This window comes from Rissa tridactyla, chromosome 13 (genome assembly GCF_028500815.1).
Source record: "Rissa tridactyla isolate bRisTri1 chromosome 13, bRisTri1.patW.cur.20221130, whole genome shotgun sequence".
Classification (NCBI taxonomy): domain Eukaryota; kingdom Metazoa; phylum Chordata; class Aves; order Charadriiformes; family Laridae; genus Rissa; species Rissa tridactyla.
In genome coordinates, this window is record NC_071478.1 from 4,318,549 (window position 1) to 4,331,991 (window position 13,443).

At 47.4% G+C, this 13,443-nt stretch overlaps 2 protein-coding genes across 2 annotated transcripts in view; one reads left to right on the forward strand and one right to left on the reverse strand.

The window, feature by feature from the left end:
* Positions 1–36: 36 nt before the first annotated feature.
* Positions 37–11,762, reverse strand: TRAFD1 (TRAF-type zinc finger domain containing 1). Its single transcript, XM_054220132.1, has 11 exons — positions 11,432–11,762; positions 9,612–9,747; positions 9,485–9,538; positions 8,029–8,302; positions 6,275–6,544; positions 5,484–5,557; positions 5,077–5,289; positions 3,130–3,256; positions 2,569–2,875; positions 1,919–1,991; positions 37–1,718 (listed from the first exon to the last, which is right to left on the reverse strand). The coding sequence occupies exons 1-11, from the start codon at positions 11,476–11,478 to the stop codon at positions 1,674–1,676; spliced, it is 1,620 nt and encodes a 539-aa protein (XP_054076107.1). The 5' UTR covers positions 11,479–11,762; the 3' UTR covers positions 37–1,673.
* Positions 11,763–11,792: 30 nt separating this feature from the next.
* Positions 11,793–13,443, forward strand: part of NAA25 (N-alpha-acetyltransferase 25, NatB auxiliary subunit) — a 32,527-nt gene continuing 30,876 nt past the window's right edge. Inside the window, exon 1 of the mRNA XM_054220131.1 lies at positions 11,793–11,911. Coding sequence (XP_054076106.1) covers positions 11,854–11,911 — 58 coding nt within the window. The 5' untranslated portion in view covers positions 11,793–11,853. The remainder of the gene's footprint in view (positions 11,912–13,443) is intronic.

The following is a 13,443-nucleotide window of genomic DNA, read 5'->3' on the forward strand; positions in this document are numbered from 1 at the left end:
GTCTGTAATAGGCTTGTTTGTCAAAGCAAAGATTGGTTTGTGATTTTTTTTTTTAAAGATATATATTCATTCAGAATGTAAAATTATACTAAACAATGGCAAAACTCTGGAGCTGGGTGTTAGTTCTCGCTTGGTGTGTGTCCATCTTGGTTCCGTACACAGCATTAACCTGTCAAGTGCTCTTGGCCATACCGTGTACACTTGCATAAAGGAGATTCTCAACATCCCTTCAGCCGTTCTGTGTCCTTATTTGGGGCTGGAAAGAATTTGAAAAAAAATTCCTGCGTTGCTGAGAGGGTTGGAACGGCTAGAAATGAAGTTGCAGGGTCTCAGCTTTAAAATCCCACTTTTATGGGTTGATACACTATAGTTTGTATTTACCTGGACCAGAAACATAAATATTTTGTACAAAAGGGAAAGCAAGCACAAGGACTGCTAATATTTAAGGGAGAAAGGGCATTATGAAGAATAATGCAGGCTAAGCCACCCTGTCAGCTGGGGCGGTCGTTATTTTCCCTACTAATGATCTCTGGGAAGGGGAGCAGGAGGCCTCCTTCAACCAGCCACGATTCCCTGCTCTTGCCCGAGCTGCTTTCCCCAGAAATGTCAGCCCAAGGCTGGTTGCCACCTGTTTTTAAATACCTTTATTCTGCTGTTCTTGTACAAATAAACGCTTACAGTTGGTGGAAGCCTCTGTAAAATGTCTTTATTTTAAACCCAAAAGCTCCCTTCAGCCCTCGCTGCTCTTCCGTGCTGCGGCAGAGCCGAGGCCTCCAGCAGCAGCCTTGCCCTAGGAGGGTGACTGGCTAATTATCCCTGCTAATACCATCTGCTGTACCCAGTTAATTAGGCTGATGCCCACAGTCATTATCTAAGAGCTGCCTGCTCCAGCTTTTGCATTACCAGCTCCCAAAGCACAAGGGATGCTCACGGCTCTCATAGAGCAAATTAACAAAGATCTAATGCGGGTAATAACAGCAGACCACAAATTAAGGGAGCCCCCTGCCCCTGACTCTGAAGGGGCCAGCGCGAGGGTGGGGTGGTAGATGTACCCTCAGAGAGCATCTGTTGCCCCACATCACTTCATGTAACAGATTTTTACTGCACATCAGTTTGGGACATCATTAGATAAATTTTATTACAAGGAATTTAAAAAGCCTGGACTAATACTGCATTAAAAAGCATTTAACAGGCCAGCCGCGGGCTCAGGGCTTATCCACTGACAACGATAATCCCCCATCTGCGTCCTGGGCAAGGCTGGGCACACCCGGTGACGAGCAGCTCAAGGTGCAGCTCCCCCCAGCCCCCCCCGAGGGACACGCGGCATCGCCCCGGTGAGACACACCACGTATGTCAAACACGTCCCTGTCACTGGCTGTCACAAAGAGCCGGTACAGAAAGAACCCAGGTGGTGCCCGAGGCAGAAGCGTATTTGCTGTCTTGGGATGTCGCTAGCAGAGATCACAGAAGTAAAAACCTGTAGTATACTCTCACAAGTTAAAAATACATAAATGTGTAGATAGAGAATGATCACTGCCTATAAAAAGTTGAATTCATAGAAAGTTTTCAATGCCATGGAGATACAGGAATTCCCTTGCACTCTGATCAGTAAGTACTAGAGTGCAGAGTAATAGCGCGTAGAGTGCTCAACATGGTTTTTTCGAAGCGGTGGATCACTTTTCCTCCGGATAATCCGATGCTGGGCTCTGGGCTTTTGCCTAAAGGGAAGGGGAAGAAGTAGTAAAAGTGCTGTTTTCAAAGAGCGCTTGATGAAAACCTCCCTGGAACAGGAAGGACTGTTAAAACAGGCTCATCATCCTGGCAAACCCGAGGGGTAACAGCCAGCACTGCCCTTTCCAAAACAGAGGTGCCTGGTCCCCCCCCGACAGAGCGAAGCCCCGTTGCTCTCCTGCCCTACCTTTGTGCTCCTGCGCCTGAAGCCGATGGGAACGTCTGACATCCCGCGGCTCCTTCCTCCTGCGTTGCTGGCACTGTAGAAGAACAGGGACACTGTCAGAGGAAGCAACGTACCGATGTCAGTGCTCTTCCTGCTGAACAAACCTGGGTCCTTCCCACCATGGAGACTCCAGAAGGTCGAGGAAAAGCCCCTCCATCTTCTCCTGAAACCTGACCCAGTTATTTTCATAGCAGAACCAGATCCCATGCAAAGAGCAAAGAGAAAAGCTGAGATGAGAGCGCTCCAATGGACAGATAACAAGGCATTACCCTACATGTTTTCCCAGTGACCATTTTGTCCATTCTATTTTGATATAAAAGCCTAAGTTTGCCGTTTGAAAGCAGCAGCCAAATTAAGTTGAGTGAAACCCTTTCAGCCCCAGGCAAATAGGAGGGAATCCAGAGCTGCACCATAAGGAAACGAGGCAGAGGGCTGGAATGGATGTGTCACTGCCGCTGCTGTTGGGTTGCTGCCATCTGACGATCAGAACGCGCCAGGCCAAAGGCTGCGCCCCCCCTTCCAGCAGAGCAAAACCCCTGCGGTGCCCCTGCTCCCTTACGCTTCAGGGCAGCCCCAGTGCAGCTGCTGGAAACGGAAGAGAAAGGTGTTACCTTGGTTGGGTCGGAGAAGTTCTCGAGAAGCTGGATGTGAAGGCTTCTGAATGGAAGTTCTGGGTAGGTCTCCCACGTGGCATTGTCCCACCTGCAGATTCACTGGTACCTCTGTTCTTCGGTCTCCCCTCACTGCCAGTCACCTTCCTGGGCTTCCCTCTCACATCGGGACCATCGCTGGCTCTGGCTGAAGAGGACAATGGCGCGTTCCTGGCATTTGCCGTATTATTCAGTGACTTGGTCCCTCCTGCAGGACAGCTGAGCCTCTGCTGCCCAAAGGCCTCTATGCACTGAGGAGAAACATCTCCTGCGAGGACAAGAATACAGCGCTCAATAGGGATGGTAACTGCAGCATGGGGCTCTGTAACCAAGATCTTTGAGGATATCGAATTTCAGTGATGTAATCTTTTTTACATAAAACTAGACCAATGGTAGAGGATGGAGGATTTTTAAATTTCAGAGACAGGACAGGGTAACAGCATCTATTCAGCTTGGAACATGCACGGTGTTCCAGCAAATGTAAAGGAAAAGAGCGTGTGAAAATCTGCGCTTTGCCCGCACCTTGATGCCTGATTCGTCTCCGAGCCAGCTCTGGCGAGTCTCGTCTCTCTCTGTTGGCTTGCGGAGGCAGCAGCTGCTGGGGTGGAGAGGCGGCTGCTGGGCTGGCCGGGCGCAGGTCGCAATGGTGCTAAAGCAAAACATAGGTTTGAGTGTTGAAATGACAGCTCATACGAACTTACTCCTGTAAAAAGACTGCAGAGCATCACCCCTCAGACAGGTTCAGGTTAGCAGGAAATTGTGTTTAGGAAGAGGCAGGTATTGGCTTGTCGACGCTCCCATTGTCAAGAGAACAATCAGGAGCCACCGCAGGGCCCAAGCAGAAATGGAAGTGGCAGCGTGAGCCAGCGCTGCTGACCAGACCCAGCCTGTACCTGGGGCCTCGCTGCCACCCAGCCGACAACCAGACGCTCCCTCCTTCAGCATCTCACGCCCAAACACCAGCCTGCACAGCCAGGCCCGAGCATGGGGAAAGCAGCCCCGGAGTTCTGTCACTGTAATTCTGATCAAGTTCCTGATACCGACCTGGTATCGTGTCATCAAAAAACCAAATCCAAGGACACAAATCAAGTTAAAAGTGATTTCCAAGTCATGCTGCCCACAGAAGTGCCCCTGATGGCTATCCTGGTTATAAAGTCATGTTTTTCTGCAAGTTAATTACATCAAGAAACAAACAAGATGACAGAAACCGACAGGATACAAAATAAAAATACGAACTAGAAAGGAGAACATTTGTTTCCTTTGGTAGATGCCAGGAACGCTACCTGGAACGCAAAACTTTAAATACAGGGTGTCCTTTTCGTGGTTTGCAAGCAAACTATATTGTTGCAACTCAGCTCCTGTCACTAATTCTTAACAAGTCCTGATTATTGTACACAAACTTCACCAAAAATAGTAGAAGCTGGTAGATAAAGCAGTCTTAGCGTTCTGCGTTTCCAAAATAGTTAGACAGGGTGAGGGGAAAAAAGAAAAGTCTTCCAACAGCCAACTGTAATAGGAAGCGGACGGGACTTCTCCTTAGTGTCAAGCATAACTATTTGGCAAAGGATAAGCTACGGAATTTTATCAGATCTCATTTCTATTAATACTGATTTTACTGTCACCTAGGAGAGGAAAGGCCCAGAAAAAGAAACAAACAAAACACAGCTTCACTAGTTTGTTAGTTGGGACGTAAGAACTGTTAACTTCCCCATTCTTTCAGCCATGAAACAGAAAATGAGCGAGCTCAGCGTTTTCATAACTCGTCTGTAACAGCTGCAAATTCCAGAGGACCATCTCTTCCACACACGCACCGCTCCCCAGATCCGCTCTCGAGGCGCGCAGGAGCAGTACAGAACCAAGCAGTCGAGCTGGTGTCCGCCCTGCGTTCTGAAAGCAGGAACAGCTTCAGCAGTACCACGACCTGGTGTTCGCTCAATAGCAGCGGCGTCAGACAGTGATGTGTAGAAGAACGGGAATACCCTGGTGAGCCCTCTGCAGCACCCGACACTTCATAAACCCACCACTTCCCCCTTAGGCCAAGACCGCGATACATTCGTGCTCTTACCCTTCCTCTCTCTTTACATCTACCGTCTGAGACATTCCTCCCTCTCCCAGATTTGTAGTCCAAGCTGTCTACTTCCCCTCTTACAGAGGTCATACGCTTGTGTTCCTCTCCCACCTTAGCTGTGATTCATACATCCTGGTTTCAACATAACTTTTATGTGTAAGTCAAACACTTATATTGTGCAATTTCAGGGCCTTTTGTTTAGCTTTTGTTACAAGGGCTTTCAAAAACAATGGTTATTTTTCAGTAAGAGCCACAACATTTCAGATGGGACCTGAGAGGTTTTGTTTGGGAAGATCTGACACAGAGGACAGTGACTTGGATTCCTGAAACGTGCCACAACAAGCGGCTGCAGGATCTTGAACAACTGGATGCGATACAACAGGTCAAGTTCTGGTTTGTACCTGATGATGAAAGACTGTCTCCTCTTCTAGCTGGATGCCACAAAATTCACATGGGATCATGATGTCTCCTTCTGCCTGGACACCTTGGGGCTGAGATGAAGAGAGAGACCTACAGCTTTTGGACCCCATAGCACGCAGACCACCGTATTCTCGTGGATTTGGAGAACTTCTTTTACTGAACGAGGCAAAGGCACTTGCTGGGTTACAACCTGTCTGTTATGCAAGAAACACGGAAAAAATTAGCTGTCCTGTTGAGCACAGACGGACTTCAGAAACCATGCTTTGCAAAGACAAAATTGCTAGAGCTCTCAGTATCACTGAGCGGAGACCGCACCCTTGTTCAGTCCCGGTAGCACAAAAAAGTCTTTACTGCACCCCCCGTAGATAATGCAATAGAAGTACTAAACCTGGTGAAGAATCAGATCTTCAGCAGGGTAGAGCTCCTCACAAAATTCACACGGCAACATGGTGACCTCGTCGCCTGCAAAGTAAGTAACGGTTACATCCTCTCCCACAGAGAAGTCTGGTGCAGTTGGATCGACTCATCTGCAACATTCCTAAGCACCAGCCCCCCGTTCCGCGCCACAGGACAGCAACCAGAGCAAACGCTCCGGAAACAGTTACCCTAGCCCCGCTTGCCAAATTTCTCGTAAGCAAAATCACATCACCCAGAGTGAGAGCAATGTTTTGGGGTCAAAGATATATCCAATGGGCTGGTCAGAAAGTCTATTCCTGCCTTCAATAAATCCTTTAGTACCACTTCTCCTTTCAAAATAAGCTGGCTCTTCAGGTCTCCCCCAGATCCTCCCGTCCTGTTTACTTCAAGAAGAAAGTTGTTACAAAGCTCCCAGCACAGACAAATGTCAGACACTCACTATAGCTTTTATTTCTTCTTCCCTTGCTGTCTTGCTTTAGTAATACCTCTTCAAAAGAAACGATTTTAAACTAACATTGCTAAGTTTTGAGGGAGCAGAAGATAACATTTCAGAAAGGAAGGAAAAACGGTACTGACGAAGAGTGTAATCTCCTGTGTATCAATTATCTAAAAGTGATTTAGAGGGAGTCTCAGAGAGACACGCTTTGACATTTAAAAATACCTAGATAAACTTTGACATTCCCAATCCAAGAATCCTTTTTCCTTCTCCCTTCCCTCAAGCTTTGAGGAAAAAAACCCAACCACAACAGAGTTTATACTTACTTTTCATGTGGTTAGATGTGCTAAAAGACAGTAAGGAGTCATAGGAGAAGACATTTGACTTGTCTGGTCCATTAAGACAGGCCAATGGCACAGACTCTTTGGTGTAGTAATTTTCCCAGAAGTCACTGGGAATCTCAGCTGCGGTCTTGTTGTGAAGATTATTCTCATTTTGTAGGCTAAGAGCCAACACGTAGTCTAAATCGGCGTTCCACTCTTCGTAAAGTGAAGAATGAGTGTTTTCATTTCTCACCAACTGCTCCAGTTCATTCTCTTCAAAAAAAAAAAAATCATAAATTTGAGATACATTAAACCCGCAACAAGCAGCTCACCTCTGCTCAACCATGAGGGTTTCACACGTGGACATCAGGACACTCATGGATGGAGGTCAGCATTTCAAAGCCTAGAAGGACACCTGTATCGAATTCAGGAGGAAGAAGGAAAATAGCCATCCTATTTTTGTTTTTAACAAGAAAAAAGGAAAAAAAAAAGAAGAAAGTTGTTCCTCTTACTCCAAAACCTTGAACTTAAGCTTCTTGGGAGCTTTACAAAGTCACTGAGGAACCTTCTGTGACCTACGCTGTGAACAAGTTCCAATTAAAATACTGTAATATTGGCCCTTTTACAAGGCTGAAATATTTCAGCTTTGTTTTTTCAGTATATCAATGGAAAACAAATTCCTTTTAATGATATTCCATTTGACAAGAACGGGAATTATACAAGTACAGGAGAAAACCATGAATTGTTTTCTGGTAGGAGAGCTACACTGAAAAGAAAACCAGGGCTCCAGAACGGCGCCCGAAACTCAGCTGATGGGGCCTGAAGACAGGCTAAGTGCTCCTCACCCGTGCTGGCCTATTTCAAATCTCTTGGGTAGTTCACTTTTACTGATTACACGAGAATTTTAAACAAATCTTACACGTGCATAAAAATACTATTTGTGAACACTCTTTGGAAGTTACAGCTCTCCAGATTATTCAGCTTTATTAACTAAGGCCTGAAGTTATTTCTATGAGCCAGGCAGCCTTCAGCAGCAAAGACTGTAATTTAATATTCTGCAGTGTTAAATCCTCTGAGTAGCCCCCAGCAAAAAGCAGAGCACAGATTCATCCGAGAGCTCATGGAAAGGCTATGTCTTAAGTGTGACATGACCCCTGCACGTGGAGGTAAGAGATCAGAGGCTTAGGAAAGAGCAGAGGCATTGATAACGGCCTCAGCTATGTCCAAACAGGATGCTACTGCAGAAATGCGCAGCACTCCATAGGCGAACCCACACCCAGATCCTACCTACCCTTCTACTTAGAGAGGAATGCAGATGCTAAACAAAAATGGACAGAATTTGCAGTGAGCAAACAACTCCGATTTCATTTTTAACCTAGATGCTTTGAGAGAAAGGAACAGGCAGTGAACCGGGCTTTCACACCAGGTACCTCAGCAATCCTGTATTTAGCCGGCTTATACCTTTGCAGTTCTATTCCATGGCAATACAGTCCCACTTTACAGTGCCTCTGGAGCTTTCATTATTCACTATTTTCACGTAAAGCAATTACAAAACCTTATACTTGGATCAGCTGCCAAATGTCAAATTAGAAGCCAATTATTACTCTTCTCTGCACCTTGCCTCGATTTTGATTTCTTTGTGCTGCTGAAACATTTCTTCTCTTAATGTCCTTAAAGTGTTTTGTCTCCTACGCAGCCGATACAAATCTGCTTTTCTAGCACCCTGGGCATTCTCCACAAAGGCCCAGCAGAGTTACCTGATCTCAGCCGGTTTCTAATGTCTCGAAGGGCATGGAGATCTGCATCCTCATCCTCAAAGCGAGGTGCTGTTCTGCTTCCCCTCACTTGTTTCACCTCTTGCCCACAGACTTGAGGATGCTCTTTCAGATCTTTCATCATGATGTTACGACCGCACCCACCACATCTCTCAGTCCTAGCTCCGCAGTAAATTTCATGGTCCTGGAGCTTGCTGAAAGCGAGCTGTAAGTCACAGTACTGGCAGAGGGCAGGACGCAGAGGACAGGCTGACGCCTGAAAAAAAGAAAGAGGGATTATTCTTCACATATGGAAGACAGAGGCAAAGGTGGAGGGAGGTTCTCGGTTTGCTTAAGAGTTGAGACGTCTATTGTTTCTTTAGACAGATCCAGAGCTATGCTGAAGAATAGCCTGCAATAAGATACTACGTGAGAAATGTAAGAACAATGTGTTGTATAACCTGTGTAGTCAGAAACATGCCAGCTGAAGCACTCTGAATACTCAAAATGTTTTTTTTTTAAATCTGTAACACCTGGACAACAGATTCACGTAGTGCTTTTTGAAGTTAGCTTTTAGATATGGTCTTGACATCCAGTACTAATCGCATTTTGTTTGAGTACGTGTTAGTGCGCGTTCTATTAGGGAATAGATTTGCAGCACAATTACTACTCAACAAGAATTGTTTGCATGTGTTCTTTACCCTACACTGAATGACAGGTAAGTCATTCAAAAGGGGTTAAACATAGGTGAAATACATGTTGTAATTGCAGATGCTGCAATAATACATCATTGTTTGCTTGCTTTACTAACAAGACTAAAAGCGCTACACACAAACGTGCAGGATAAACTACTTCCAGCGTTTTGAACCGGACCTATCTTCAAAGAAAATCCTTTTTTCCTCTGCAATAAGCAGAATTAGGTGGCCCTTCCAGAGCTGTCTTTAAATGAGCCCATGGTAAGGGAAGGTACTGACATTTATGACAAGATTGCCTGTGACAGCAGCCAACTGGGTTCAGAAACTCAGAAAATCCCACTGTGCCCTATTTTAGTTTATTTTACAAGCCATTTATAAAGTCTGTTTGGATACGATGAGTTATTAAAACACACAGCAGAGTCAGAAACGTGTAATGTTAAAGGAATGAAAAAAAGTCAAGTTAATCATATAATGTACTTTTGAAATAGCGTACCATTTTTCATCTTAATCGCTATTAAGGGCAAAATCAGCAATTATCACAGATACCCCTCTGACATGAAGACTTGAGCAGGCTCCACCACTTAACAGCAATTTCCAACCACCTTCTCTCAGAGAGTGTGAATTTAGAAAGCATGGTTCAATAAAAAGGAGGCATAAATCACAGGTTGGAATCCAGATCTCGGCTGACAGAAAGGCTCCAGAATCAGTGCTTGGAAACACCACAGAGTACCTTCCAAGCATCTAATAATATAAAGTCCACCAACCTCATGATCCTTCAAGAGACTTCTTTCTATCTTCATCCTACACTTGCAGGTAACCTACAATAAACAGACCTCGTTAGATTCATTGCCACAGAAGTCAGCAATTTTCGAGGAGAAATTTGTTTCTCACCTGCCCGTGTTCAGATTCCATGTGGTTCTTCATTTCAGACTTTGGGATTGATTCACTGCAGTAGCGACATACTTCAATATTTCTGCTACAGTGGATTTCATGCATGATGAAATTAGCAACGGGAATATCCTTTGTGCTATAGGAAAGTCACAGAGGTTACTTTTCAGAAAATACACTGACAACAATTTCAAGCAGTCCTTCGTAACAAAAAAAATCCTAAGAAAGCTTTCTATGAATTCATGGTTTAGAGAACTGAAAGACAAGCCCAACTAGGCCTCCATGTTCCTTTATAGTTGGGATATTAATGTATATAGCACACAAAGGTCACAGTTTTCAAACTGCATTAAGCTAAAATCGAGGTGGATTTATTTCCCTATATGAAAGACAAATTTTGCAACATAAACAAGTTATCACCAGGTTCAAGTTAATAAACTAATCTGAGAAGATAAAAGTTTCTTCCTGAAAATATCTTGGCTATGAGAGGTCAAACAGTGCTCTGCTTGCAAAAAATAAATAACAGATCCTGGCAGGCCAGCTCTGTTCAGGGACCGACAGCAGTAACCATATTACTTTGTAGCCAAAATCCCCCATCACCTCATTTCTAAGATACTTGTTTTCCTTTTTTGAGGAGGATTGTCAGGCTCACAAACACAAAAGGTGCAAAAAGAACTGAGGCACCAGGAGCTTAGCCCTTATTCCTGCCTCAAACAGGTAGTGTCATTTCTAGGTGGATGTATCATTGCCCCCCTGCACACAAGAAATCAGCCTTCAAAACACCAAAATTAACATTATAACCTATTGCTTAGTGCAAAAACACTACAGCTGTTCAGTTTTCTCCCCTGCCAGGTCCCCAGCAGCCAACAGTCTGCAAAGCAACAAAGTTCAACAGCGGTGTCTAAACTGCCCATACTGACTGCTTGCAAACAAACTAGGATGGTACAAGAAACTGTTTGGATTCCAGTGTCTCCTTGAGAGAAAAAAAAAAAAAAAAGTTAATTTCTTTAGTTGCTTGTATTCAAGGTGCAACTTCTGAGCTTACACCATCATTGGAAAACGTAGTATCAACACCGGAGCTTCTAAAGAAAGAGACCTGTTATCAAAGAGAAACAAGTGCCGCAACAATATGTGCCTATTGATTCTATTTTTATATCTCTGCTTCTGAGCCACGCAGCTGCTAAAGACAAACTTGCGATCATATACTTCATGTCTACCTCACTGAAAATCAATTCAATATCTCCTTCTCTGGAGATATTCAAACCCTGCCTGGACGCGTTCCTGTCCAACCTGTTCTGGGTGACCCTGTTTTGGCAGGGGGGGTTGGACGAGATGGTCTCCAGAGGTCCCTTCCAACCCCTGCCAATCTGGGATTCATTTCTATTTGAATACTTTGGTTTCTGTCTAGTTAAGTCAGAAACTTGAGTAATGGTTGGGGAAATTACTTTATAAGACATTAATGCATGGTAAAACCAAAACCCAAACATTTCTAAAAAGATAGTAATTTGCACCTTCCAGTATTTAATAGCGTTTCAAGGGAATATAGAATCACGGAATGGTTTGGGTTGGAAGGGACCTTAAAGCCCCCCCAGTGGCACCCCCTGCCCTGGGCAGGGACACCTCCCACCAGCCCAGGTTGCTCCAAGCCCCGTCCAACCTGGCCTTGAACCCCTCCAGGGATGGGGCAGCCACAGCTTCTCTGGGCAACCTGTTCCGTGCCTCACCACGCTCAGGGTGTTGACTCATTTAATCCCTGACCCCGCCTGCCCTCGGGAGCGGCACCGCCGCCGAGCCGCCCCCGCCCAGCGCTCGGTTTCGTTTCTTACCAGTTCCCGCAGAGCCGGGTCTCCTCCCCGGTGACTGCAATGGCCATGGTGTTGCCCGGGGTTGGTGGATCGGCAATCGCTTTCCCTCGGCCCCTGGGGGCACCGGCACGTCCCCGCGGGGAGCGGACCTCCGGGCTCCCTCCGGACGGGGGCCGGGGGGCGCGGCGGGCGGGCGGCCGCTCCCTGCGCTGCGCCGGGGGCGAGGGCGGGGGGCACCCGCGCCTCGGGGGGGAGGAGGCACCGCCCGCAGCGGGAGGGGACGGACCCAGCCCGGAGAAAGCGAAGCGCCGGCCCCGCTGCCCCGACACCCGGCGATCGCAGCACCGGGCCCGGCCCCGCCCCGCGCTTCCTACCGGCCCCTTCACCCCCGCCCCCGGGCCGGCCCGGCCGGCGGCTGCGCACTGCGGTTCTGCGCTCTCATCATGGCGGCGCGGGGCCATGTGCAGGACCCCAACGACCGGCGCCTGCGGCCCATCTACGGTACGGACCCCACCGACCCCCGGCCCCGCTCTCCCGGCCCGGCGGGGTTACCCCGTCCCACCCGGCGGCGCCCGGAGACGGCGCGGAGGGGCCCGCCGCAGGAGCCAAGCAGCCAGCCCTGGCCGGGCCGGGCCGCCCGGCGGGCCCCGGCGGCGGGGAAGCCGGGGCAGCCCTCTCCGGGGGTGAGGGGGAGCGCGGCCCCGAGCCCGGCCGTCCCCCCCGGGGGAGGCTCTCAGCCTCCCGCGGCCCCGTCCTTCCTCCCGCGGCGGCCGGCGGAGCCCAGACCCTGCTCCCGCCCGCCCGGGGCTGGAAGCGGGAGTTTGGCCGGGTCCGGGGGGACCCGGGCTCCGTCCCCGCCCGGCAGCGGGTGCTTTTCGCTGAGCTTTCTCCCCTCCGCTGCCGGGCCGGGGGTCTCCCCGCTCGGGAACCCCCCACCCGTGTCTGGAGGAGGCGTGGGGGGGATCAGGGCCCGCTCACGAGGGTTGGGGTGGTGGGGGGGCAATGTTCTGTGTCTCTCGGTCATGGTAACTTCGGTCGGTGTCTATTTTCTGCTGCAGAGAAGCTGGAAACGGATTAATTCATGAAAGGAACAAGAGCAATTACGGGAACCTTAAAGTTGTCTGTTGAGGTGTTGTGGCACAGACTAATTAGGGTGTTGCAAAAATTAATTGGGAGACAAGAGTGAAGTAGTTGGAATGAGACGGTCTTTTCAAGAAACTTCTTGTATTAAGCAGTCCCCAAATATTTCCAAGGGTATTACATGCAGTTGGGATTGCTTAAGAGATTGCAGACAAGCTTGTCTCTGTTTATGCAAATATAGAGAAAGAGAAAAGAAAAGTGCTTCCCCAGGCTACGGTATCATTTCTTCCCGAAAACTGAAGATTGGGTAGAGATTTTGGAGGATGTTCTCAGCTTTTTCAATGCCAGGATAAAAAAATCTCTCCCTACAAAGATGCGGTGAGCTGCCCTCATTTGGGGATGGAGGGACATGCTTTGGGAATGTCCTGTGGCGCTTGGGCAGGGAGGACAGTGTGGTATAGACTGGCATCCATGATGGGTTCCAGAGAAATGGAGGAAAATAGTTTTGTTTGATTAAAAATGTAAACACACAGCTGTCTTAAAGTTCATTGCATAATTATGTGCAGCTGTGCAGCTTGTCTTTATGTAACAATTTTAAGTTTTTTTCCTTCATTTTCTGTGCGTGCTGTGATTGGCATTTTTATTTACGTGCAATATTTGTGTTATAACCTGTGTAACATCTCATATGTTCTTAAAAGAAAAAGCTTGGTAAATTCAGCCAATACTAAAGCAGATGATGTTTGAGGTGTATTTCACTGTGTTCATTTCAGAGAGTATAGCTATTAGGGAGAGCACTTTAAAATTGCTTTCTGCTAGTTCTAGAAAGGATTATCTGCAGTGCAAGATTTGAATTGGGGCTGTGGTGCTGCAGAACCAGAAATAAAGTGTACGTCGTTAAAGAGGTAAATACACAACTTCATAAAAGTCATAAACTGGAGATGTGCAGCAGGAGG